General features: G+C 43.4%; 1 protein-coding gene across 1 annotated transcript in view; it reads right to left on the bottom strand.

Moving 5' to 3' along the window:
* asic4a (acid-sensing (proton-gated) ion channel family member 4a) overlaps positions 1 to 24,520 on the bottom strand; it is a 90,043-nt gene extending 65,523 nt beyond the window's left edge. Inside the window, exon 1 of the mRNA XM_086123989.1 lies at positions 23,774 to 24,520. Within this exon, the coding sequence (XP_085980115.1) occupies positions 23,774 to 24,349 (576 nt within the window). The 5' untranslated portion in view covers positions 24,350 to 24,520. The remainder of the gene's footprint in view (positions 1 to 23,773) is intronic.
* Between the last annotated feature and the right edge of the window lie 1,393 nt (positions 24,521 to 25,913).

Raw genomic sequence — 25,913 nt, 5'->3', positions numbered from 1 at the left:
ACCCATGGGGCCCGGCCGGGCACAGCCCGAAGAGGCAACGTGGGTCCCCCTTCCCATGGGCTCACCACCCATGAGAGGGGCCAAAGGGGTCGGTGCAATGTGAGCTGGGCGGCAGCCAAAGGCGGGGACCCTGGCGGTCCGATCCTCGGCTGCAGAAGCTAGCTCTTGGGACATGGAATGTCACCTCTCTGGCAGGGAAGGAGCCCGAGCTGGTGTGTGAGGCAGAGAATTTCCGACTGGATATAGTCAGACTTGCCTCCACACACAGCCTGGGTTCTGGTACCAGTTCTCTCGAGAGGGGTTGGACTCTCTTCCACTCTGGAGTTGCTCACGGTGAGAGGCGCAGAGCAGGTGTGGGCATACTCATTGCCCCCCGGCTCAGTGCCTGTACATTGGGTTCACACCGGTAGACGAGAGGGTTGCCTCCCTCCGCCTTCGGGTGGGTGGACGGGTCCTGACTGTTGTTTATGCATATGCACCAAACAGCAGCTCAGCATACCCACCCCTTTTTGGAGTCCTTGGAGGGTGTGCTGGAGAGTACTCCTGCTGGGGACTCCCTTGTTCTGCTGGGGGACTTCAATGCTCACGTGGGCAATGACAGTGAGACCTGGAGGGGCGTGATTGGGAGGAACGGCCCCCCCGATCAGAACTCGAGTGGTGTTTTGTTATTGGACTTCTGTGCTCGCCACGGATTGTCCATAACGAACACCTTGTTCAAACATAAGGGTGTCCATATGCGCACTTGGCACCAGGACACCCTAGGCCGCAGTTCGATGATCGACTTTGTAGTTGTATCATCGGATTTGCGGCCGCATGTTCTGGACACTCAGGTGAAGAGAGGGGCGGAGCTGTCAACTGATCACCACCTGGTGGTGAGTAGGCTCCGATGGTGGGGGAAGATGCCGGTCCGTCCTGGCAGACCCAAACGTATTGTGAGGGTTTGTTGGGAGCGTCTGGCGGAATCCCCTGTCAGAAGGAGTTTCAACTCCCACCTCCGACAGAGCTTTTCCCATGTTCCGGGGGAGGCGGGGGACATTGAGCCCGAGTGGACCATGTTCCGTGCCTCTATTGTTGAGGCGGCCAATCTGAGTTGTGGCCGTAAGGTGGTTGGTGCCTGTCGTGGCGGCAACCCCCGTATTCGCTGGTGGACACCAGCAGTAAGGGATGCCGTCAAGCTGAAGAAGGAGTCCTATCGAGCCTTTATGGCCTGTGGGACCCCAGAGGCAGCTGACGGGTATCGACTGGCCAAGCGGAATGCAGCTTCGGTGGTCGCCGAGGCAAAAACCCGAGCGTGGGAAGAGTTCGGTGAGGCCATGGAAGCCGACTTCCGGACGGCTTCGAGGAAATTCTGGTCCACCATCCGACGTCTCAGGAGGGGGAAGTTGTGCACCACTAACACTGTGTACAGTGGGGATGGGGCGCTGCTGACTTTGACTCGGGACGTTGTGAACCGGTGGGCAGAGTACTTCGAAGACCTCCTCAACTCCACCAACACGCCTTCCTTGGAGGAAGCAGAGCCTGGGGACTCTGAGGTGGGCTCTCCTATCTCTGTGGTTGAAGTCACCGATGTGGTTAAAAAGCTCCTCGGTGGCAAGGCCCCAGGGGTGGATGAGATCCGCCCGGAGTTCCTCAAGGCTCTGGATGTCGTGGGGCTGTCCTGGTTGACACGCCTCTGCAACATCGCGTGGTCAACAGGGAGAGTGCCTCTGGATTGGCAGACCGGGGTGGTAGTCCCTCTTTTTAAAAAGGGGGACCGGAGGGTGTGTTCCAACTACAGAGGGATCACACTCCTCAGCCTTCCTGGTAAGGTCTATTCAGGGGTGCTGGAGAGGAGGGTCCGTCAGGAAGTCGAGCCTCAGATTGAGGAGGAGCAGTGTGGTTTTCGTCCCGGCCGTGGAACAGTGGACCAGCTCTACACCCTTAGTAGGGTCCTCGAGGGTATGTGGGAATTCGCCCAACCGGTCTACATGTGTTTTGTGGACTTGGAGAAGGCGTTTGACCGTGTCCCTCGGGGTGTTCTGTGGGGGGTGCTTCGTGGGTATGGGGTACCGAACCCCCTGATACGGGCTGTTCGGTCACTATACCACCGATGTCAGAGTTTGGTTCGCATTGCCGGCAGTAAGTCGGAATCGTTTCCAGTGGGGGTAGGACTCCGCCAAGGCTGCCCTTTGTCGCCGATTCTGTTCATAACCTTTATGGACAGAATTTCTAGGCGCAGCCGAAGCGTTGAGGGGGTCCGTTTTGGGGGCCTCAGTATTGCATCCCTGCTTTTTGCAGATGATGTGGTGCTGTTGGCTACTTCAAACAGGGCTCTCCAACTCTCACTGGAGCGTTTCGCAGCCGAGTGTGAAGCGGTTGGGATGAAGATCAGCACCTCCAAATCTGAAACCATGGTCCTCAGTCGGAAAAGGGTGGAGTGCCCCCTCCGGGTCGGGGAGGAGATCTTGCCCCAAGTGGAGGAGTTCAAGTATCTTGGGGTCTTGTTCACGAGTGGGGGCAGGAGGGAGCGGGAGATCGACAGGCGGATCGGTGCAGCGTCTGCTGTGATGCAGACGTTGTATAGGTCTGTCGTGGTGAAGAAGGAGCTGAGCCAAAGGGCGAAGCTCTCAATTTACCGGTCGATCTACGTTCCAACCCTCATCTATGGTCACGAGCTATGGGTCGTGACCGAAAGAACGAGATCCCGGTTACAAGCGGCCGAAATGAGTTTTCTCCGCAGGGTGTCCGGGCTCTCCCTTAGAGATAAAGTGAGAAGCTCGGTCATCCGGGAGGGGCTCAGAGTCGAGCCGCTTCTCCACATCGAGAGGAGCCAGATGAGGTGGCTTGGGCATCTGATTCGGATGCCTCCTGAGCGCCTCCCTGGTGAGGTGTTCCGGGCATGTCCCACCGGGAGGAGACCCCGAGGAAGACCCAGGACACGCTGGAGAGACTGTCACCCAGCTGGCCTGGGAACGTCTCGGGATCCCCCGGGGAGAGCTGGAAGAAGTAGCTAGGGAGAGGGAAGTCTGGGCTTCCCTGCTAAATCTGTTGCCCCCGCGACCCGGCCCCGGATAAGCGGTAGATGATGGATGGATGGATGGATGGATGGCGAAGCTCTCAATTTACCAGTCGATCTACCAGTCTGGGAGGAACTGAAGGATGTGACTGAGGAGAGGGAATTCTGGGTTTCCCTGCTTAAGCCGCTGCCCCCGCGACCCGACCTCAAATAAGTGGAAGAGAATGGATGGATGGATGGAAAGATTGTGGCCAGAATTGTCAAGAAATGACACCACCCTCCTATTTTGTTCTCAAAATAGGCACTTGTATGTTTAACTGTGATTTATCTTAACCTTCAAAGTGCTACTGCTATTCATGAGGTGTGCTTAGTTTTCGTGGCGGTAACCAACTGCACCTGGTGTCTGTGCAGCATCCATCTGGAGATGCCTTGCCTATTGATTGAGCTGAGGGACAGTGACAGAGTATGAAGCACGTTTTAGCTCACCCTCAGCAGTGCGAATCAAAATGATGATTTGGGTCCCTCAACATCTTTCTTATGGCCAATCCTTGAAATGATAACTCAAACCTTTCCACCATAATGTGCCCACATTGGAAGGGGTAAGCAAAAAAGATACGAAATTAAGTGTTGCCCATGATTCTGATTGTCACTCCATCTGAACGACTTTTCTAAATTTGGGCAAATTCCCAAAGAGAAGTTCAAAGTATGAGCACAAGAATTCTTCTAAAACGGCCGCTTCAAGCAAAACGGGCCGACTTCTTGCTACATTTCCGGCATGATTCTTTGAGACCATTTTGTGCGTCTTGTTTTGATTGACATGCCCCTCCCCATTTTCATTTCAGGTGTTTTATTTTTATTTACTTATTTTTTAAGAGGGCCCAATGAATTATGGTTGGACATTTGTTTTTGGGGGCCCTGGAAGAATAAACGGTGATTTCAAGAGTGCCTTTTCAGCAGCCAACCCCCACATATTGTATCTTTGATATATCAAATCAAAACAATTGCCCGTGGCAACAACAAAACCCGTTCATTTAAACTTTATGGTGGTTATGCGCAATGGGAATGTTTTTATGCCAGCATCCTATTTTGTTCCCCATGACACTATGATTAAAATGCATTTGACAACAAACAAACCCCAAAACAACTAACGGAAATGACATCTGCAAGCAACCAGAAAGCACAGTCGACTGTTCATAAAAACAACTTCTTCAACAAGAACATACCGACCGCATTCCAAAACAACTCTAACACACAAGAATGTAGCAAAGACTTATGTTGCATCCACTCCAGGTTAAGCAGTGAATTCATTCGGATTACATTTTAGTGAATCCACACAAAGCTAACAGTCAAATGTTAAGAGCCAAGTGCTCCAATATGGATGGGTAATCTTAATTAAATTAATTTCACCGCATGCTTAACCCTATTTCGTTGTGGTCACGCTCTATATAGCACCGTTGAACATTAAAAAACGATGACAAATGAGCGTCTAAGTCAGTGAATTTGACGGTAGGCATGAAAAAGCCAAAGAAATAGTCCACCTGATTGGAATCAGGAAAGGGCTTGCATGGTGAGGCGACACATCTCTGAAAACGTTCTTATTAGACATGATAAGAGGTATTTTTTGGCAGATGAGTTGTAGTTTACAGCTCTTCGGCAGCGAGCTAGAAAGTTAATATAAGACAGGGGTCGCAGATCATGATGACAGGCCGGCGAGACAGCGTAGTCAAATTCACGGCCTGATTTCCTGCGCTGCTCATAGTGACACGAGAATCTTTATGATAGTGATCCACTCCGACGACAAACAGTAACAACCTCGGAGTTTGAAAGCGATTATCAGCCAGCAGCAGTAAACACACCACTGACATTTTAATCAAAAATCCCCAATGTGGGATCCTTTTAGATGCATTTCACATCCCCGGGAATACAAAATGTTCAACATGCCATGCAGAGGTCTGTCACATCTGCATTGAAATACCAACATTAACCTTTTGCAAAAAACTTGGCTTTGACATTAAGCGGCCACCCAATGCTGCAATGTGCCGTTAAAACAGCTAAATTGAAGTAGTGATGTGGGGAGTCTGGCCTTTCCAGGCATTCCATACAGATTTCATTCATATCTGCCTCCCGCAGACATCTAGGAAATGTGTCTGAAAGTTGTGTATTTGAATTGAAATCATTTCTTGTATGCAAGCAAAAATAACAGCATGGTGTCTATGTTTTATTCTTATTAAAAAGATAAATCAACAAACCATTGAAAATATTCATAGCGGGCAGACCATCTCAATATTTAAAATCTGAATAATTTCTCAGCGTTAGGGTTGCTATTTGTCTCCCCAGGCAGATGAATGCGATCTTTTTTTATTTTTTATTTTTTTGCTGCGTATCACCCTGCTGAATGTGCTCCCTAATCCTTGGGAGGCACAATCCGGGGGAAATTACATGCTCATGCCAAATATTGCACAAACTGGACACCAGCAGGAAACACTTTTGCTGCGGCCACTTCATCTCTGAAGCAATTGTGCAACTCGTATCCGCAAGGTCTTGAAGAAGGAACACCGTTGGTATAACAAAGTATCTCATGGTGGCCTACAACAGAATATTGCGCGGGGTAAAGGTGGGGTGGAGGGGGGGGGGCGGCGGGGTATATACAATGAGTTTTAACATCTTAAAAAAATACAAAAAAAGAGTAACTCCTCATTGTGATTATTGAACAGGTTTAATATTTACGATTGTCAACCAAGACTGTTTTCTGATTTCATTGGGGAAGGCGGGACAAAAAATAAAATTAAATTTGAAAAAAATCAAACTGGTCAATACATTTTGAGTACGTTTTTTAATCAGACCATCACCTTTTTTTTATGCTGTTTCTGAATCTGCCTTCATTTGTTTTTCTTTTATTCCTTTAGCAAATCAGGTTATACGACTCCTACTACAATAATTTACATGTACATACATATAAAATATATGTGATGTAGCATATTTTGTGAAATGTATGAATTAAGGTTACGTTCAGCAACAGGTGAAATTTCTTGCTGAAATGCTAGAGCATTAAATTACAATGCATGGTGAAATCTGTATCATGTAAATGTTATAAGTCAAACTTGAAAAAACCCCCCCGAAAATGTCTCAAAAAAACCCTCCAAAAAACGGATGCACTACAAAAAATGAGACATATTTTTCAAATCAGTGTCAAAAATATATTTCGGTAAACAAAGCCATCTCTGACTAAAATGTGCCATTGACCAGTGTCATTGTTAACACAGTGTGTTTAATGCACTCCACACCTAAGGATAATATTTTAAAGATAACTATTATTAAAGGAAAAAAAACCCCGATACACTTATAAAATGGATTCAATGTAATTACAACGTCAACACCGGTGTTTGAGTGTGACGTTAAGAAAGCGTCTGCTTTCTTAACGTTTTTTTCTCCCTCTCTCTTGATCTTGTATTACCACTTAGCTAGAAAACATGCAAGATGTCTGAGCCTCAGGGTCATCACTTGCATGAGGCAGATGACAACCGCTTGCTCATTTGTGTATGTGACCTTGCATAGGGGGACACCTTTTTCTTTTTTTTTTTACCCTTAACAATCATACACTTTGCTAACTTCGATTGGAAAATGAGGTCGAATTATCAGTACGTGTGTACCTTGCTTTGGGACCACGCTGAAAAGCTAAAAATTACAGTCGCATCCATTTGTATTTGGAATAATTCTAGTCTGAATTAGCGCTATCATAAAACCTCCCACGGACTGTCCAAGTTTGAAGAACATTTCACCGCCGTGAATGGAAGAATCTTCATCTTGATGACACATTTAGTATTTGCAGGCAAAGCCTAATTGCAGTAGATTCCCTGAGCAATTACGGATCTCTTGCATGGTCCTTTGTCCACCGACTCCAAAATGATCGCCCCCTGATGACACGCTGATCCCGGCATCTTACACTGGTGCTTGAATTTATTCAGCGGCATCTACTCTGTATACGGGCGATGTCTGGCGAGATCAGGCTATGGTGCTGCATAACCTGCATTCGAAAGAGGCTTGGTTAAAGGTGACCCCTTCCAAGCATCATCACAAACCTTTTAAGGATAAGTTCTGGTTTATTTGTCAACATCCAAGCTGCATTCTTTGAGTAGGTGATTAATGCAACATTTTTGTTGTCATCCAATGCAAAGGGTAGATGCCAAATACCAATTCTTGTCGATTCTTTGCTCTTATTGTCATGCAGAATGTAGCGGTTGAATAAGAAAATTGCTAGTATCGATCAAGTCCTAGACAAGCCAATGCCATGCCATAGGGGAGAGCACTTGACTGACGTGCAAGGTGAGGCCGACAGCATGGAAATGGCTGTATTTGGATGACTAGAGCAGCATACAGCAAGCGGACTCAAGAGAGGAAGCTCTAATTTGACGCTGAAGCCAGCTAGTATTGAAATTGCGTCTGCAGCTGACCTCACTCGTCACTCTGTTCCCCACTGAGCTTTTATTCCCCCACCCATGTGCAACTCAGTCAAGAGGTGTGGCACCACTAAAACTTATCTTGCTTTTGGTTTTACAAGGCTCACCTTTGGTGGACAATTGTAATCTGATCAATAATTGGGACAATGACTTTATTGTCAGAAAAGGAGAAGGTGGCCGTATTTTCCGCACTATAAGGCGCACCTAAAAGGATTCACTTTTCTCAAAAGCCGACAGCATAATCCGATGCGCCTTATATATATATGGATCAATATTCTGATTTCTTGGACGTAAATGTTTTGTAAAGCGCTTTGTTAGAGCAGCAGCGGTTATGAAATCTCTATATAAATAAAGCTGTATTGTATTGTATTGTATTCCCTTTAGCATAAATCCATCTAGTGCAGGAGTGCCCAAACTTTTTGGACCGAAGACCGACTTTTCGATTCATTAATTTTCCGCGATCGACCCGTTACCGCGCACACACATATACACGCACTCCATGATGAGCAACAGCCTGACACGGAGGCGTGTGATGCACTTTTGCAGCCTGTTAACTATCATAGCTCACACGTACCGTTTGAAAACGCTTCCTTTGGCCCTCCAGATTCCTATTCTTTGCCCGTGCCCTTGGTGAATTGTACACGAAACAAACTATGAATGAGAATAATGATAACGATAAAAGATATAGCACTCTGATACAGCTCTGATCCCAAGCTGCGATTGCAGACTGCTAAGCGTTAACAACTTAGATTTACCTGCTTTATTTTATTTTATTACTACTTTTCGTGAAAATGAGACTGATAGGAAGATTAGAGTGCAGTATACATTAACACAAAAAAATATATTACGAATGTGCACAAAGACACACAAATGGGTGTTTGTTTTTTTTCTCCTCCATACCGCTCGCGATCGACTTGGGACCAGTCCGCGATCTACCGGTTGATGGTGATCAACGTAATGGGCGAGCATCGTGATCGACGTGGATGCGTAATGCAACCGCAGCCACTATTATAGCTTCTATTCTGTGCGCCTTATAATGTGGTGCGTCCGATATATGAAAACAGTTTTAGAATTGGCCATTCATTGAAAGTGAGTCTTACACTCTGAAGCTCCTTATAGTGCGGAAAATACGGTTCATGTTTATTTGCCTTACAGAAAGCTTGTCAACGTATCCACTTGCCACAATGTCCCATAAGTCTCTCAAAGTCATGCTAATTAAATATTTAAGCTCACCTAAACACACTAATTAATAGACAGTCTAAGGGCATGCTGTTATGGCATGCATATTCAATCTGTCTCTTGGGATCACTTTCATCATAGAACACTGCACAAACAGCATTTATTTCAAAATATCCCACTAATTCTCTTTAGAAAAGATAGAGGGAAGGTCACACAATGAAAAAAAAACCCACACTGATTTGTGAGTGAAGCCCACTGACATTTATCCCTTCACATGGACTTTCAAGTTCTGTTTGCAAAGATGCTGACAACCTCCACATCGCCACCACCCCTTCTTTCTTTATACTCAAAGCGAATGTCAAGGGCGCACATAAACAGCAATGCCATACTTCATTACTGGTCCTATTTATTCTAAGGTGATGCCCTTATCACAGGGTTTGTAATTAAATGGATGAGACCACAATTTAGGAAAGATTTTTCTTTTTTCTTTTTAAATTTTTATTGCCAACGTCAATGTGGGTTGTTTAATGGACAAGCCATTTGTCTTTCCCAGCCATGATGCCTGTTACATGCTTTAAGTGTAAGATCTGACAATTGCATTCTTTGAGACGGGCTAATTATAGCAGCCTCCCATGAGTTGGCATTATACCACAGAAGCACGCAAGCATCTGCAAGTCCAACAAATGACACACTGAGAAAGGCTCTGTGGCATTTTACATATGTTCAGCGGCACGCTTTGAAATTTATTAGGACGCCCACTGGCTTGTTCTGATATGACACTCAAAGTGTTAATGGATATAACACATCGCTATTCTGTTATGGGGCTCATATACACGCACATCACTATCATATATAAGTCAAGACAAGCACCATTAATATTCTTTTCAGGAGCAGTGTTGTACATGTACGTTTAATGTTTTAAGAGTTTAATCGGATATACTGAAATGTATCCGAACGATGACATCTGGAAATGGCTTTCTTCGATGAACTGACAGAAATCTGTTCATATTTTACGCAGATTGTAATGATAGGCAAGATAGGACAGACAACGTTGACACAAAGGTAAATGATGTCAAATCATTGCAATGGTCGTTTAAAACATCAACCTAATAGTTTTTCACAACCGATTTTGACTGATAAAACATCCCTTTACAGTCACATATCCAGTCCTAACACTATGTTCCCCATATAATGTCACCACTTTGTTTATGAAAAAGAAAGTAAGGTCGAAGAGCATTTTGTCTCGTGAGTCTTTGCTCATCTCCAATGCAAAGTGAATTGGGGAGCCTCAGCCTGAAGCAAGTTTTTGCGTGCCATCCATCCATCCATTTTTCATACTGCTGATCTCATTGACGGTCGCGGTGAGAGGAACCGATCCCAGCTCGGGCAAAAGATGGATTCCACCCTGGAATGGTTGCCAGTCACTCCACATCCTTTTTTAGACTGCTCAGTCCGTCTTGTGCGCCGCCGCCATTTGTGGACTGCAAACTTGGATAATCTGTCCAGTTTGAGATAAAAATACGTACCCTCTTTTGTGTATTTGTATCACTAGCATGAGGACCTGAGTGTGCCTATGACAGGTATTTTTGAAGATATTTGGTGAATTTAGTTTGATGCTAATTTGCTTCAGAAAATGTCTTTTTCTGAGCCGCAAAAATAATGCCATATCCCGACAGCTTTCAACACTCACACAGTTAGTATCTAGTTAGTATATTTAATTCTTACAAAAACAATACGTTGAGTTATAAAAGTAATCTCTGTTGTTTATATTTCTGTGGAACTAAAAATGCCCGCAGCATCCATCAAGCGAAGGGGAAGACACATTGAATGGATACAAATGTCTAATTATAGCACGGAACAAACAGCAAATGAAGTTCCAGAAGTGGAAGCGTTTAAAAAATACGGCCAGCAGCAGGGACTCAAACACACAGCTCTGTAAAATAGCTTAAAAGTTTGGCACTGTACATGCTATACAATATATGGTGTCGTAAAATGCAGGACATGTGTACTATTAATGTCCGAGGGAGTCGTCTCCCGGGGCCAAAGTGTTGATCGGAGGCAATAGGTCTCCTTCCTACTGGATCAATGTCAGCACAAATTTCAGATTACTTTCCTGATGCTCGCCAGGTTATCTGTGATTCAGCTTTAATAGGTTATTGAACGGAGCCAGCATTAGGGGAGCGGGGCCGTATTTCATGTTATTGACAGTGAAATGTTCACTACTTTGTCATTAGCATGCATTAGGACGAACGGAACGAATCGTGACAATGCCATCAAGGAACAGTTGTACGCTTGTTTAAACAAAAAAACTTTACTTTGTGTATACGTGAGCAGGGGGGGGGGCAACAATAAAATCACTGCCGACAAAGTAATGCTATGAAACTGAAGAAGCAAAGAACAGAGAGAAGATAACACTTTCTGCTAATGATATCATTATCATTACCATAGAATATACTGAGAACGAGCTAGTGAATACTATGAATGCCAATCTGATTAACATAAAACAATGGAGAACTTGAAAACTCTACTCAGGGAGGCCGGGGCTGGAATTGAACCCGGTACCTCTCACTGTGACACGCCCACCACTGGACCACCGGGCCGCCTCCACACACACACTCAATTTACAGGATTGTATAGGCCACTGAAGCTGGGCTAAACCCAAACTGCAAAGTGTTGGCGATTAAACGAGCGGAGGCAAGCTGGAACTGTCTGTGCTAAATCTGGTGACATTTCACAGCATGTAAAGGTCAAGCATTTTGTCAACATGGACAGGACTTGACTGCCAAGCTGCCGACACCACGTGAAGGATTTACCCTCCGCAAGTAAGTCAAACAAGACAAAACTCAGTGGAGGAGGGATAAGATGGGATAGTGACAGGTTGTTGTATTCAGCTAAAAAAAAAAATCAAATAAAATACACTACAGTGTTTGAACACGATTAAATAAAAACTTATTCACATGTGCATGAAAGAAGACATTTTCCATTTCCTGTCAAATTTGTTACATTTTCCATTTCAAGTAAAACGTCTGGTATAACTGAAGCGGGTTACACATGCAGTGTACCCATTTTCAAATTGGGAGATACTCCACACACGAATTGTGAAGCTCCACCCCCAAATAAGGGTCTCCAGATCCAAACCAGATGCCTGTTGTAGTACCAAAACTAATCTGTGAAAGGCAACATGGGTATCAAGAGTACTGAAAAATACAAAGAAGAAGAGCAAAAGAAGAGCAAGCTGCTCCTTTGACTATAACAATAGCGTAAGCGTAAATTTTACCGTAAAATTCATGGACCCTCTGGATCGAACCAACTTGGTGTTCACCACACACGCATGCTGTAAACATTTGCCATTGCAAAATACTCAAAAGGTCCAATATTTATGGTTATCCGAACCAATTGGGCAGGAAATATATTTTTTAATACACCCTACCCAACAGAATAATATTGAGACATCGAGCAATTTGGCTTTTCTGACTTTGATCCAAAGCTGTAAAAAATACTGATTATCACAATGATGTGTACCTGTATTTACACATGCCCACAAAAACAAGAAAACAAAAAAATAAAACTAAACTATTAAAAGCAATCCCTTCAACAGATTCAATCTGTCCTCATGTTGAAAGTGCTATCAGAAAATATTCAGCTTCAATTTGTATGCCAGTTGATAACAGTAGAGGGGAAAAAAAGACCGAAAACAATTCAAAACGATGGAAGCTCAATAACTGCCTACTTTGCAGAATTTGACTCCTTGAAGAAGGACAATGAATGGTGTAAACACTGATCTTAAAGAGTGCTCCTTCCCAATAATGTCACTGAAGCCGTGCCAGATTGAATGGCATGTGTGAATTGGACATTATTAATGTTGTTCACGTGAATTAACGTTAAAGCAGAGAAACCCATGGTGTAATTGTTTGCTGAGGAAAATCATTCTAGCGGTTTAAATCAGATGAGATTGAGCGCGCTAGTGTGACCGGCAGCACTGCCGCGAGGCTGTCAAGTGAACATTTTGCTATTGCTCAGGGGCAAATCTATCATGATTCTGCACTTGAGTGTCTTCGGCAGGTGGCAGAAGAGGGCCTTCCCTCCAGCATGCACACCTGCTGCCAATGTTAATCAGCCTTCCAAGTTCTCATGTCTCTGCCGGATAATTCATCTTTGCGCGGGACTTTGCCACCAAGTATCGAATTATTCTAGATGTTCCATGTTTCATGCTCTATGTTTTTTTTGACCTGATCATGGTTTTTGCACTTCTCTTTGTAAGTAGTTTTTCGTTGTCATTCGTCATCACGTTTTTTTTGTATCATATATGGAGTCCAATTCTGTCCGGAACTTTCTGGAAACCCTGACACAATCTAGAATTGAATTTTAGAACTGCTCAGCTCAGAAATCGAAGATTACCATACACTTAAAGCCCTCATAGAAAGGGCATATAACGTAAAGACTGGTAGCTAATGAGGCATGTCAACAATTAAAAAACAAAAAAAGGCCAATTGTCAGACGTTTGGCACTGTAAAATAATGTTGACGGCTCGAGCCATATCTAAATACTGGCACAGGTAATCTAACGTGATTTTGGTGAATTTGATCACACGGTTTAGGCACACGGATTCTGAGCCTCATTGACGTGTTTGGATCTCACCGTACTTCATTCACAAATATGACAACTGACAACCTCCCCAAACCCTACTTTCTTCAAATACAAAGGCTTGCGTTCACCTGCCGTATGACCAAAACCCTGTCTAACATGCCCCCTCTGCAGCCCTTTTTCAACATCCCCAAACATCAGTTCAATCAAAATCAACCTAATTAACAGACTTTAAATCGGACCGTCCCAGTGACAGACGTCCCATTGCCTGAGGTTATTAAACCTCAGGCAATGCATATGGTTGTCAGGATTACAAATCATTGCTCACTATCGATTCTGCTGGTGATGGTAATGTGAGAGTCAAGGCTGTAACTGCTAACTCACTTCAAGTCCCCCAAAAGCTGTTTGTCCCACAGAGGCGAACATACACAGACCCACATGGATCTCAGGAACTGCGAAAAGCTAATAATCTGCAGTGGGCAAGCGAGACAATTTGAAGTACAAATAAACATGGTCATTTCTGTTTTCTGAGCCACTGATTCCATTGAGCTCCATTAGCTCCAACATATGACTGCCCTACAGAGGAGAGTAGGAGCCATTGCAGTGCATTCTGGGACATGTCATATCAGCTGTGATTTATGAAGTAGGTCGTCTGACCTTTTCCGAGGATGCGACTGAGCTCTGGTGTGAATAGTAACATCATTACCTTATTAACGGTTTATACTGTAACTACATCACAATCTATGATCTCCAAATATTTTCATGTCATTCTGAATTCATCTTCATCCTGAAAAATATAATGCTCAGATTTTGAAAAAAAAATCACTTAATACACGGTAAATGCGTGTGTAGGCTCCATGCTGCAAAGACACTTCTGAAATTCCACGTAGCTAGGGCTTCATTAACATGTGGCATCTTGGGGTATTGCAGAAAGAGCACAAAAAGAACAAAATAGGTGAGTTTTCAAAATGTAAAAAGATGAATTTATAAATGTTGAAACGCATATAAACTGAAGTTCACTGAACTAACTGGCCAGTTTCAACCTATAAACATTGCAATCCAAATAAAAGTGCTCTTTTCAGTTTTTGCTTTTCTGGATTGCATGAAAAAAAAGTAAATTCAAATTCAGACATTAGAAACAGTCATAAAAATTATGATCATGATCACATTCAATAGTGTGCATTATGGGTGGGAAGATGAAGACAGAAAAGGAGGAGCTGATGTTCATCCGGTTCAGGGAGGAATAGACATGCATCACTTCAAATGTAAATGAAAATAACAAACACACACACACACACACAATCGCGTGATGCATAATTTGTGTTTAACTAGGGGTCCTTCAAAACAAATGACCTCAGAGGACCTTCAGAGCTTAAGGCGGTCTTAAATTAAATGAATCCCAATTTCCTGTAACTGTGCATTCTTCCATAATATTGGTGTTCATAACTCAATAATTTTAATTCCGTAACCTTAAATGCATTTTCTGCCGACCTACATTTGAAGCCATGTGACGTGTGCCGACATCCTCACACGGGAGTGTTGCTTCAGGTGATATACACTTCAAAGTCATCCGATGCAACATTTAGAATCTGACAAAATATCACACCTGTCATGACACTTTAATATTTGGCTCACGTGGAGTTCAAACCGTGTTAGCGTTGTCTCAAGCTGGCACGAAAACCGGCAAAAAGGCGAATAGAGACAGAGAAGGACGTTTGGATTAATTCGTGGAGAATGTCTGATGATATGACAACAGACGTAAGTTAGAATAAAGGCCAAACGTCCAGTCAAGCAGACGGACACGAGCCTCCTGTTTGGACGACACTACGGTTATTCGCACTGACATTTTGGATGGACACTATGATTTTTTTCCAGTGGTTAAATTGAAGCCGACTGACCTTTTTTTATCCCAGTCACACATCGACCACGATGTGTATATGCCAAATTGTTTTGTTGTCAGAAACACAAAGCACACAATCAACAGGAAAAAGTCCCAAATGACTGCATTTTTCATCTCACCCCTGCCACCACTACTAATGCAAGGTACACATTTTGATTTTTCTTTTTTCCGAAACCTGGTGAGTGATGTGAGAGTCATGAAATGAGATTGTATCATTGGCTTTTTTAAGTGGATAACACTGACCATGCAGCTCGTATTTTACCGTATTTATTACATAATTATTTTGTTACCATTTGTATAAAAAATAATGCCATTGAAAGCGCACTGTTGTCTAGCGTCGGTAAACCGTAAAAAAAAAAAAAAAAAAGCTAACCGTATTTATATTAGCTTGTGTTGCCAATCATGGACTGACTGTTGTGAAAGCTGGTTCTGCTTTGCAGTATATACGTTGCACTTTGCCACTGCCTTTTATAGGGTAAAATGATCCTAAACTTTGGACATTCTTGAGCATTTACACAGCTTTCCTCACTCTGAACACACCCTTCACCACAGGACAATCTTTCAGACACATCCGATAATCAAGACTTCCCTGACTTTTGATCGGATTTTACAGTGAAGTATAAAATGAACCAGCCAGCATAAAATATGTCACAACAATTGGGTCAAACTTTCAGAATTGAGGAAAAAAGCCAGTTTCAAACATGTGTCATTTAGATGTTTTATTTGGTTTCATCAAAGCGTTTTTCCCTTGTTGTTTGTTGAATCCTCAATTGAGTTTTGTTAGTTGTTTGTGTCCTCGGGTATTGTTGATCATAATTTTTTATTGTGTATGTTTGAACAGTTTTTTTTCCACAGACTTAAGAAAAAGAGAAATGATCTTACCCATTTGTCCCAAAAAAATAGTGATTAAAAAACCCCCATCTCACCAATTGACAATGGCATCTCAGAAATTGTCTGCTGTATTGGCCAGCATTTTTTTTTGGGCAGCAGAACGTATGATTGATCAAATGTGTTCAGTTTATTTGTATTAAGGAACATGATTTCATGAGCAACCACCTGCACACGCTATCTCCTGCGAAAATAATTCAAATATACCAGGAAAGGAAATGAGGAGGCACGGACTCATTGTGTGGCAGTCGTGGCCTAAAAGCAAGCTTGGTTAATTTTTCAGGGACATTTGCACTACTGCTTTCAAGATTGAGAAACATGACAACCCCCCCCCCCCCCAAAAGCACACTTAAGCTGCCAGCTCAGAGGGAAAACTATTTAGCCAAAAGGCTTACAGAGTGACAATTATCTCCACGATGACAGCTGCTTATCATTGTTACTGAAAAGAAAACAATTGGACTTCTTCATTAAATGATTGTGAATGTCTCTCGACAAACAACATTTGTGGGACTTTTCTTGCTGTAATCCTCAAGTTCTCCGCCATTCATTGTAAGAGGCCCTCGTGTTTCAGTGTGAGGGCTATGGTACAAGATCCAGCAACTAACCCTCCAGAACTATAAGGCAGTCAGCCTACAATTCTGTAAAACATTTATAAAAACGCTAAGAGCTCACGTGGGCAATAACGGGACTAATGCTGACGCCAATGAAAATTATATGTTGCATTTTGGGAGCTAGACTGAAAGCGCTGAAATTGTTCTAATACGCTCAGAATGGTCACTAACGTCTTTTGAAAGAGATTTTCTAGGCAGAACGCACATTTCTTGTGAGTTGCTGAATCTTTCAACCTGTGTGAAAGCGACCATCTTGTGATTGCAGAAACTCTTAATGAGCAAAGCAAATGCGGTAAAATGTTTTTTGTCTTCTTCAGAAAAGGTGATGCGAGTTCATTTGACCTTTTCCCATTCGGAGTCGCCGAAAATTTAAAAATTAGTCAGGCTATGAAAAGCGGGTTACACACATCTAATAAGTGAGCTGAATTTGAGCATTAGCCACCCTACCCTCTTCTGACCAAGTCAACAGAAGCCTAATTATAGACGGTGTCAAAAATTGTTTGGTTTTTTTTTCTCCTCCGAAAAAGTTTAGGACAGACAATCATAAAAGTTTGACGTCTTTACCATTAAAAATCCTTAGGTGTATGATCAATACTGGATTGGTCTCTGTAATCGCAATGGGAAAGAGAATGACAACCCTGGCTAAAAAAAGAAAAACACTCAAATTTAACTTAAAATTTGTGTTCTTATATGGAGTGATCACAGATCACAACATGTATTTCCGCTATTTACAACACAGGAGTGGAAGGATTTCTAAAACCGCTCAGTGTATTCCCGGTGTCATCACGCAGTGAATCATTTCATATTGCTTAAACATTTCAGCTCCCTTTGAGCAAAATAAAGTGTGTATTGATCTATTCCACGTATACGCTGAAATAAACATTCTTCCATGGGAGAAAATGTGTCACCTTTGCTTGTATTAACCACTGCAGACGAGACAGATCCCAAAACCCAAGCACGGGATAATTCGTCACTTTTGGCTCGGAGTTGGAAAGGCTGGGAAGCGATGTGACTGAAGGATGTATCGATCCCTCAGAAAGGGAGCGGCGCACCGTCAGGAGTCATGATCAATCATGCCAACTCTCAATCTGTGAGGAAACCTGGGTGTGTTGGTGTGGGAGAAACATTCTCTCTCCCATATACACGCAAGACACTTTTGTGTGCGTTGTGTGCAGGAGAAAGCACATTAACACTCGCAACAGCCTGGTGTATGACTTGTCAGAAAGAGACAAATGTCTGTATGACTAAAAGACTCCCAGGGGTTATAAGGGAGAGGGGAAAGCTGTGGTGAAGTGCGGAGGGGTAGGGGGTCTCATAGCGGTAACCACAGCATTGGAAGCCTTTATCGTCCCCGGGCCTCACACCATACTCATCCAACCAAACGCTTCAATTCGAGGAACAGTGAGAGGTTTTAAAAATGGCATCAAGGCGCCATTGAAAACCGCAAGCCACAACAAAAGGCAAGGCGAGGCAAATATGAACCATTTGCATATCGTGGATTGTGGTCTTCATCGGATAAGACTAGGGAGATGCATATCAGCAGGAGCGGTAATTCATCTTTGCCTGATACGCTGGAGCAGCAGAGGGAAGTGCAGAGGGTTTGGTGGAATCTGAAGAGGCAGTAGCCCTCTCATTGGAAGGTTTCTGTGTTGTTTTTTTGTCAGACGCGAATTTGGCGTGTTTGGCCTCGGCGAAGGTCTATGGTCTTCTTTGGGCCATTCCAGACCATTCATTTTATGTTTCAGTGAACAACATTAAAAAAAAAAAGATTCTACTGGTGACCCATTGACCAAGAAGTTGGAATCAATTACCGTATTTTCCGTACTATAAGGCTCTTCGGAGTATAAGGCACACCTTCAATGAATGGCCTATTTCAAAAGTGTTTTCATATATAGGGCGCACCGCACTATAAGGCGCATAGAATGAAGCTACAATAGTAGCTGTGGTTGTGTTATGCATCCACTAGATGGAGCTACACTAAAGGGAACACAACACAATATAATACAATACAGTTTTATTCATATGCTGCTTTCACAACTGCTGCAGCTGTAACAAAGCATTTTACAGAACATTTAAAATACTCTGTCCAAGAAATCAGAATATTGATCCCGATATAAGGCGCACTGTTGGCTTTTGAGAAAATTGAATTCTTTTAGGTGTGCCTTATAGTGCGGAAAATACGGTACATCCTGTATAGAATAAATGGCATTTCCCCTTTTGATTTTTGCTACTTCTGGTTACTCGCAGGACTGGACAAAAACACAAAATTTTAAATAAGCTTGCATGGATTTTTGGATTGATTTTGGTGTGGATCAATGAATGTATTTTCACCTTTCATTGTAACATTTTGTTGGCATTGGGGCAGAGACCAACATCGGATCCAACAAACGAGGCTGAAGTTCAGAAAACTTTGTAATCCACTTCACCATCACATTGAACAAATCAGGTCCATATTTGGCACTAGTTGCTAAGCTACCAGAGAGGGAGTACCCCAGTGATTTTTCTCTCTGGTTTGTATGTTAAAGCTCGGGCTTTGCTGATAACAAGCAGGAGGTGTGAGACAGGTGAAGCTAAGTGTGTGGTTATGCTAGAATTAATTTAAGCTATATTATATTTTTTTAATACTTGAAATGTCCAGTGTTAAAAATACCAATATCACATTCCCACTACTTCCAATCAACTTGTTATATACCAATGGAGACCATTGTTTACCACATCATGGTACACCATTAGTCTTGTGTCCCAAAACCTCGGGACACTGCAGTTATTATTATTTCCTGTTTTTTTCCATTTTGTTTGAGAGGTCGTACAACTCTGCCCAAATCTCTTGATGTCATCACTCTAAAATCACCCCACTCCCACCTCACCTATTGAATGCGTCATCTATCGTCACAGTGGACTGCCGTCCCAACTGAGCATATTTCAATTCAGGCATGTTTGCTGTTGTGGCGCTGTAGTGGCAATATCCCACCTTGCGCGCCAACACACGACACAGCTTGGTGCCCCGTCAGCGTGCCGCGCCAGCATTTGCACAACGAATGGGATGGTCGATGCTGCACTGTGCTCAGCTAAGTGCAAGTCTGAAAAGGTCTCTTTTCAAGATCGGTCACCCTTGGTTGAAATTTAGTCCATGTCTGTGTCATTCCAGTAACAGTAATACCTTTTATTTGAGACTGTTGGCACATTTTCATTCATTTCTATGACAGCATTGTTTGGGTCTTTACGAAAACATTGAGGTGCATTAACGTGCTTGGAATTTCACCACATAAATAATGACAATTTGCATGAAATAGAAAACGGATGAGAAATGTGAGGAGGAAACCTGTTGCCACAGTGCGCACGCGTGTGTGTGTGTGTGTCTCGAATAGTATATTTATTGTTGCCTCCAGGGTCGTTGACATGAGGCTCACATGATGTTACTTGCAAGTGCGTGCATGCACCGGGACACACACACACACACGCGCACACACACACACACACACACACGCACAGAACAGTGCAACTGTCGATGTCTAATTGACAGGCTGATAGGGACTGAGCTGGTCGGGATAAGCCAGTCACTTTTACGCTCCCACCATCGTCATTACCCACCGAGCTGTATGTTTGTGTGTGTGTGTGTGTGGCGGTGTTGTGGAGTGCTGTGAATGCATTGAACCCACCGAAGAAGTGGTTGTCACTCTTTTCTGGACGTGCACGGCTCATTTCTTCAGACACACATACATGCACAAACATGCTGAAGTTACTTGTACAGAACGTGTTTCTTGTGATGATAACAGTCATAATTTGCATGTCACTTTCAACACTAAACAAGCCGTACCGGCCCTGAGTGAAAATCCGACAATCTACAAGCATTTGGGATCGTAGGACATATGTATTACTGAAAAAAGGAACGAAAGAAAGGAATAATTTCACTAGGATGAGTGAGCATGATTTCACATCTCAGTGAACACCCGTTTACAGATTTTTTTCCTGCCCATATAATCAGTTCAACCTGTTGGTGTAAACAATTCTTTCCACCGTCTCTGCAAATAAAAGTTCAAAGTCTGATTTAAGCTAACGAGGAGTTGCAAACCTTGCTGCTCACTATGGTGGAATTGTAAACAGTACTGATGATTTGCTTGTTGTAAAAGTAGCATAAACTGACAAGTTAAATTGTCTGTGTTTTTGGTGAAGGAAGTGTGTGTGCGTTTTGAAGGGATGTCTGTTTATTGGCCAACATCTATTTGAATTGAAAAAAGAGCTTATATAACTATTCGCTTAAAATCCAGTTAATTAGAAAGCCTCTAATTAATTACCTCGCCCTAATGGGGTCCCACCAGTAGGCATTAGACATTACTTTGTCAGTAAAAATGTGCTTAAAAACCCTTGAGTGCTTCAATCCTGAAACTGGTATAAATTTGCACAATTTAGAAAATGCATGACTTTACAATGTGTGCTTTAGAGTTGTGAAAACAATAGAACAGTTATTTTTTTGTAACCTAAACATGATGTGCGCAACGGTGTGTCCCATTTCTTCATGGTTATTGATTTACTTGGAGAGAGGCTCTCATTCTCACCAAGATGGAAAAAAAAAATACAATTTGGCAATATAAACAACAACAAAAGCACACCGATGCCATGCGGCTAACACTATATTCCTTCGGTTTGCTTCACGGGCAGAGAGAGTAGCATCAACGTGAACTCAGATTCTAATAGATTACCTCGCAAACTACCTCTTAGCTGTTTAGTTCACTCCATGAATATATGCAGAGGGGATCTGTCCTTGCTGAGAGCAAAATCTAATAATGCATCAGCAAACACAACTAGGAGTCAGAGCAAACCAATCAAGTGCGCTGTCCAGGAAAAAAAAAAGAAAAAAAAATAAAAGCCAAAGGGCTTGCAGCTCATCTTTCTGACAGCTCCACACAATAGATTTACAATTAAGCTGTGTTAGACTGGAAGAAAAGTATTGTATTTACTCAGGGCTCCTTGAATCAGCTTTATCTTGTGTGATGAAACCAAGTCAACAATGAATTCTGTAATTAAAAAGTTATTACCTGTATTGAATAACTGCAATGAAGTGAAAGGGTAAAATACATCCATTTTGCATGGTAATATATTCCCCCCACATAAATTAGAGCAGCCAGACAAATGTTTGCAGACTGTGAGCTGTTTATTAGCATACACCGTTTGAAATGGATAAAGACCAGTAGCTTTCTGAATTATCAACTTAAAAATGGAATGGAAACATTCTGACCCGATTTAAAAATAAATAAATAAATAACAACATTTGTATATATGAACGCATGCAACAGAAGCGGTGACTTTTCACCCAAATGATGAACGCTGACTTTGATTGCAAACTTCGAGATGACAAGTGAAAAATGGCAGGAAATATCACAATTTTGGCGTGACTCACATCTATGTGACTCTTGGCGAAATGGAACATCTGACTCGCCATGATGATCAATAGGGAGAAAACGCATGACAAGAAGCCAATCCATGAGGTGGTTCCCCACGAGGGCACATGTAATGGCTGGGGGGCGCCGGGTTTCTGCATCTTTGGATGTGATTAATAGCGCATCACAACTTATAATAACTTCCTTCTACTTCCAGGTTCTAAATAAATGGCATACAAGCTATTATTTGCTTTAGTTTTTGTTTTGATTGTTGTTGTTTTTTTCCGACAAAACACCCATGCAGGCAATCACGTTCCTGTCCTTTTTCTGCTGACACAATTCCCTGACCACGTCGCCGCAACATGTTCCCAAATCCGAACTCGGAGTAAGTGATTTGTCAGGCGTATAGGCAGCAGCAAGTAGCCTGTAACAAATCTAAGTGACAGCCTCCGAAAATGCAGATACACTCGATCACAAGGCTGACAGAGAGGAACAAGCAGCTTAGGGATCCGATGAAGTCACCCGGAGTCCAAGAAGTGCTAATAGACGCTTCACTGACTGACTGACATGTGCCTGACATTTACTACATGACACATTTGCACCGAAATTCAAGTGGGAAGGATACTACTTATGGTGCACTATCAAATTTTAAAGCAATATTGTCACTACAAAACGCTTCTCCTCCCGCGCGAGGGCTCACGTGTACTTTTGGCTGTTTAAACCCGCCGAGGCACAATTTACCTGTGTCTGTGACGTTAGGTAAGCCCTATTTTAAAATGCACGCCCGTGAGTAAGGGAAAAGCAAACAATGAATTATTTGTGTGTAATTGAAAAATAAATTAAAGGCAGCGCACTGTCTTTGCCGTATCAATATTGAACACACGCCGTAAAGACTTGCTTTATCAACTCTAAAGCAATTGCATGAAAAGATGGGGGGAATCCATCTCCTAGGAGGAGAGTGCCTTTAATAACTACTGTTGAAAACAACAAGAAACTCTCTCTCTCTCTCTCTTTCTCTCTCTGTGTCCCCCCTCCCCTCTGTAATACAAACACTCACTCACGCCCATTCGCACGGAGATTGTTTCATCCCTTTTAGTCAATCTGGCTAATGCAAAAATCATGTATATCTGTCTTTAAATATTTAAACGCAACAGCAGCCCGATTGAAATACAACGTTGAAGAAGCATTACTCTCCTCTCAGATGGGAGCGAGAGAGCGGCAGAGAGGGAAAAAAACACGAGACGAGGCTATTTTTGACGACGATTTTATTTGCCGCGCACTCTCGGCGCAACGACTTTGAGGAAGCATCAGAGGGATTGCTGGGGAAAAAAGTATGCGCATCCCACAGACGGTAGCTTTTTGTTTTGGTCCTTTGATAGCAGCCTGGGATATTTGTCATAGTTGACAGCAGCATAGAAACGAAACGCTCAATCAGAGTGGAAACGCTGTTGCTGCGTTAAACTTGGTGAGGCGAGAGGTGGCTCACTGATGGAGCTTGAGTCATGAATCTTGTATGAAGAAACGGATCGTAGAGACCACTTGTACCCCGGAGTTGACTACACACACGTACACACACACAGGTGATGTCTCAGTTTCCTTCCACGTGAACTGGTTTTTGAATGAACAGGATGAGACTTTCATAAACTGTACCCAAAAGATGTGTGCAATTAAAGATATGTCAAACATATTTCCACATGAATTTACTTCAGAAAGTTCCGATGATGCGGTGATGCGACCCGGTCCAGGAAAAGGGAAGAACTTTGAGAAACTTTCCCACTCACCACAGTGAAGTCCTCCGCCGAGCAGTTTTGCCCGCTGAAGTTGCAGCTCATGAGCATCTCATCCAGCTGATGTCCCGTCCTGTTGAATATGTCCTGCATGTCAGGCGCAGGATACATAAGATCGGCGGGCTTGTGACCGTCCCTGTTTTTGGGGGGCAGTCCCGTCAGGTTCGCCAGGTGGTAGATGTCAGCATCGGTGAGCGCGGAGAAGCGAAAGCGGTTGATGTTGCAGATGGTCACGGCAGGGAAAACCATCTCAGGGGTCGCCTCTTCGTTGAGTGCGGTGACATGGGGGTGCTCCAGGTAGGAGATGGCACATTTTGCTGCCTGGTAAACAAAGAGCGCCAGTGAAGTGAGGAAGGCAAGAGCCCACAGCGTCTGCCGGATACCAAGTCGTCCAGAGACAAAGATGTGATTAATCCCATGTAGGGAGCAGGAGTTTGCAAACCCAGCCAAGTCCTTGGCCGGAGGTGCGCAGCTCTCCTCGATCAGACTCTCCTTGTCCCCATCCTGTTTCTTTTTCTGCTTCTCATCCTCCTCTGCAAACTTGATTTTGCAAACAAATTCGATAGGCATGGGGGCAGCCAGGTCTGCGATTGTTTCTTTCTTTTTTTTTTTTTTTTATAGTAGCTATCAAGCCAAGGATAACCTCTTCCTTTGATTTCCTTGGCGTTTGTGCTCCGAGCAAAGAAACAACTCCGGAAAGAAGAGAGAAAATGAGAAGAGTTTGCTGCTGCTGCTGCTGCTGCTGCCGTTGCTGCCTGCGCTGTGACTGATCGTGCTGCTGCCTCTACCACGGCTCCTTGTGACCACGGCGCTGCTGCTCCTGCTGCTGCTTTGCTCTCAATGCTTGTCTCACTACTTGATCAGCTCACACGCTTATCAGCCATAATACAGCTGTCCATAATATGAAAAAATAAATAAATAAAAGATAAATAAATCAACACCTTGAACCGACGCAAGTAAATGCAGCACAATGAGTCGGGCTAAAATAAGAACAGAGTTCTTAATAATTCATAAGGAAGTAGCGTGGCAATTATTTCCCCCTCAGTGGCGCAAGTTGCAACTTGCTGTGGTCATCCATGTGATTCCGACAACCCCCCTACCTCTGTGCAGCCCCCCCCCCCCACACACACACGCACATAGCCCACCTGGTTCAGATGACTCTTCCACTTTAAAACAAGAAAATGCAGTCAAATATTGTCCCAAACATTCAATATTTAATCAGTGTCCCAACATATCACTCCTCACATAAGTCTATAGAAAATTTCTAATTACATCTGCCAAGCATGAAATGGAAGGATTGTTTGGTTTGTCCGTGAGCAGGAGTATGCAAAGACAAGAAATACGATTTTAATCAAACTTTGTGCAGGGGCAGCTCATGCGCTCAGGAACAACTTGTTGATTACTGGGTGTGAATCAGGAACCAAAGCTGGTCGAGCAATTCATTGGCACTGATCTCTATCTAGTTTACAATATACAATAACTGGCCATCTGTAAAATTTCTCATCTGTAAAATTACTTCCGTTATTCTTCATAAACTATTATCCAACTAACTAAAAGGTGGCACACGCACACAAATAGAGTGCACCACAATTTTTAGCATTTTGTCCTTCGGCCATCTTACTTCAAAAGTGAACTCAGAGATCTGTTTTTAAATAAATTACAGATCTTTGAAGACTGAGTACTACATCGCACTAAATTGTGGAGATAGAACAGTTTTTCCCTCATTTATTTTTTATTTTTTCCGGGTTGTCATGGCTGAAACAGAACCCAGTGACGTACTTGTCTGGCATGGGGCTTCTCTGACTACGGATTGGGACGGACAATCAAAGAAGTCACGCAAATGAAACCTCAGGTGGGGGACACCATGAACTGGTTGCCAGCCAAGCGCAGGGCACACAGAGACGAACAACCAGCTGCGCTCACACCCACACCACGGGACAATTTACAGCAGGCATGTCCAGCTCCAGTCCTGGAGGGCCACTGTCCTGCCTGTTTTCCATCTCTCTGTGCTGCAACACACCTGATTCAGATGATCAGCTCATCAGCCAGCTCTGAAGCAGCATTAGAACGATCCTGATTATTTGAATCAGGTGTGTTGCTCCTGGGAAAGCTGGAAAACAGGCAGGACAGTGGC

Source organism: Hippocampus guttulatus, chromosome 11 (assembly GCF_054856545.1).
Source record: "Hippocampus guttulatus isolate MCC_2025c chromosome 11, RoL_Hgut_1.0, whole genome shotgun sequence".
NCBI classification, from domain to species: Eukaryota; Metazoa; Chordata; class Actinopteri; order Syngnathiformes; family Syngnathidae; genus Hippocampus; species Hippocampus guttulatus.
This window is presented reverse-complemented; position numbering and strand designations above follow the sequence as displayed.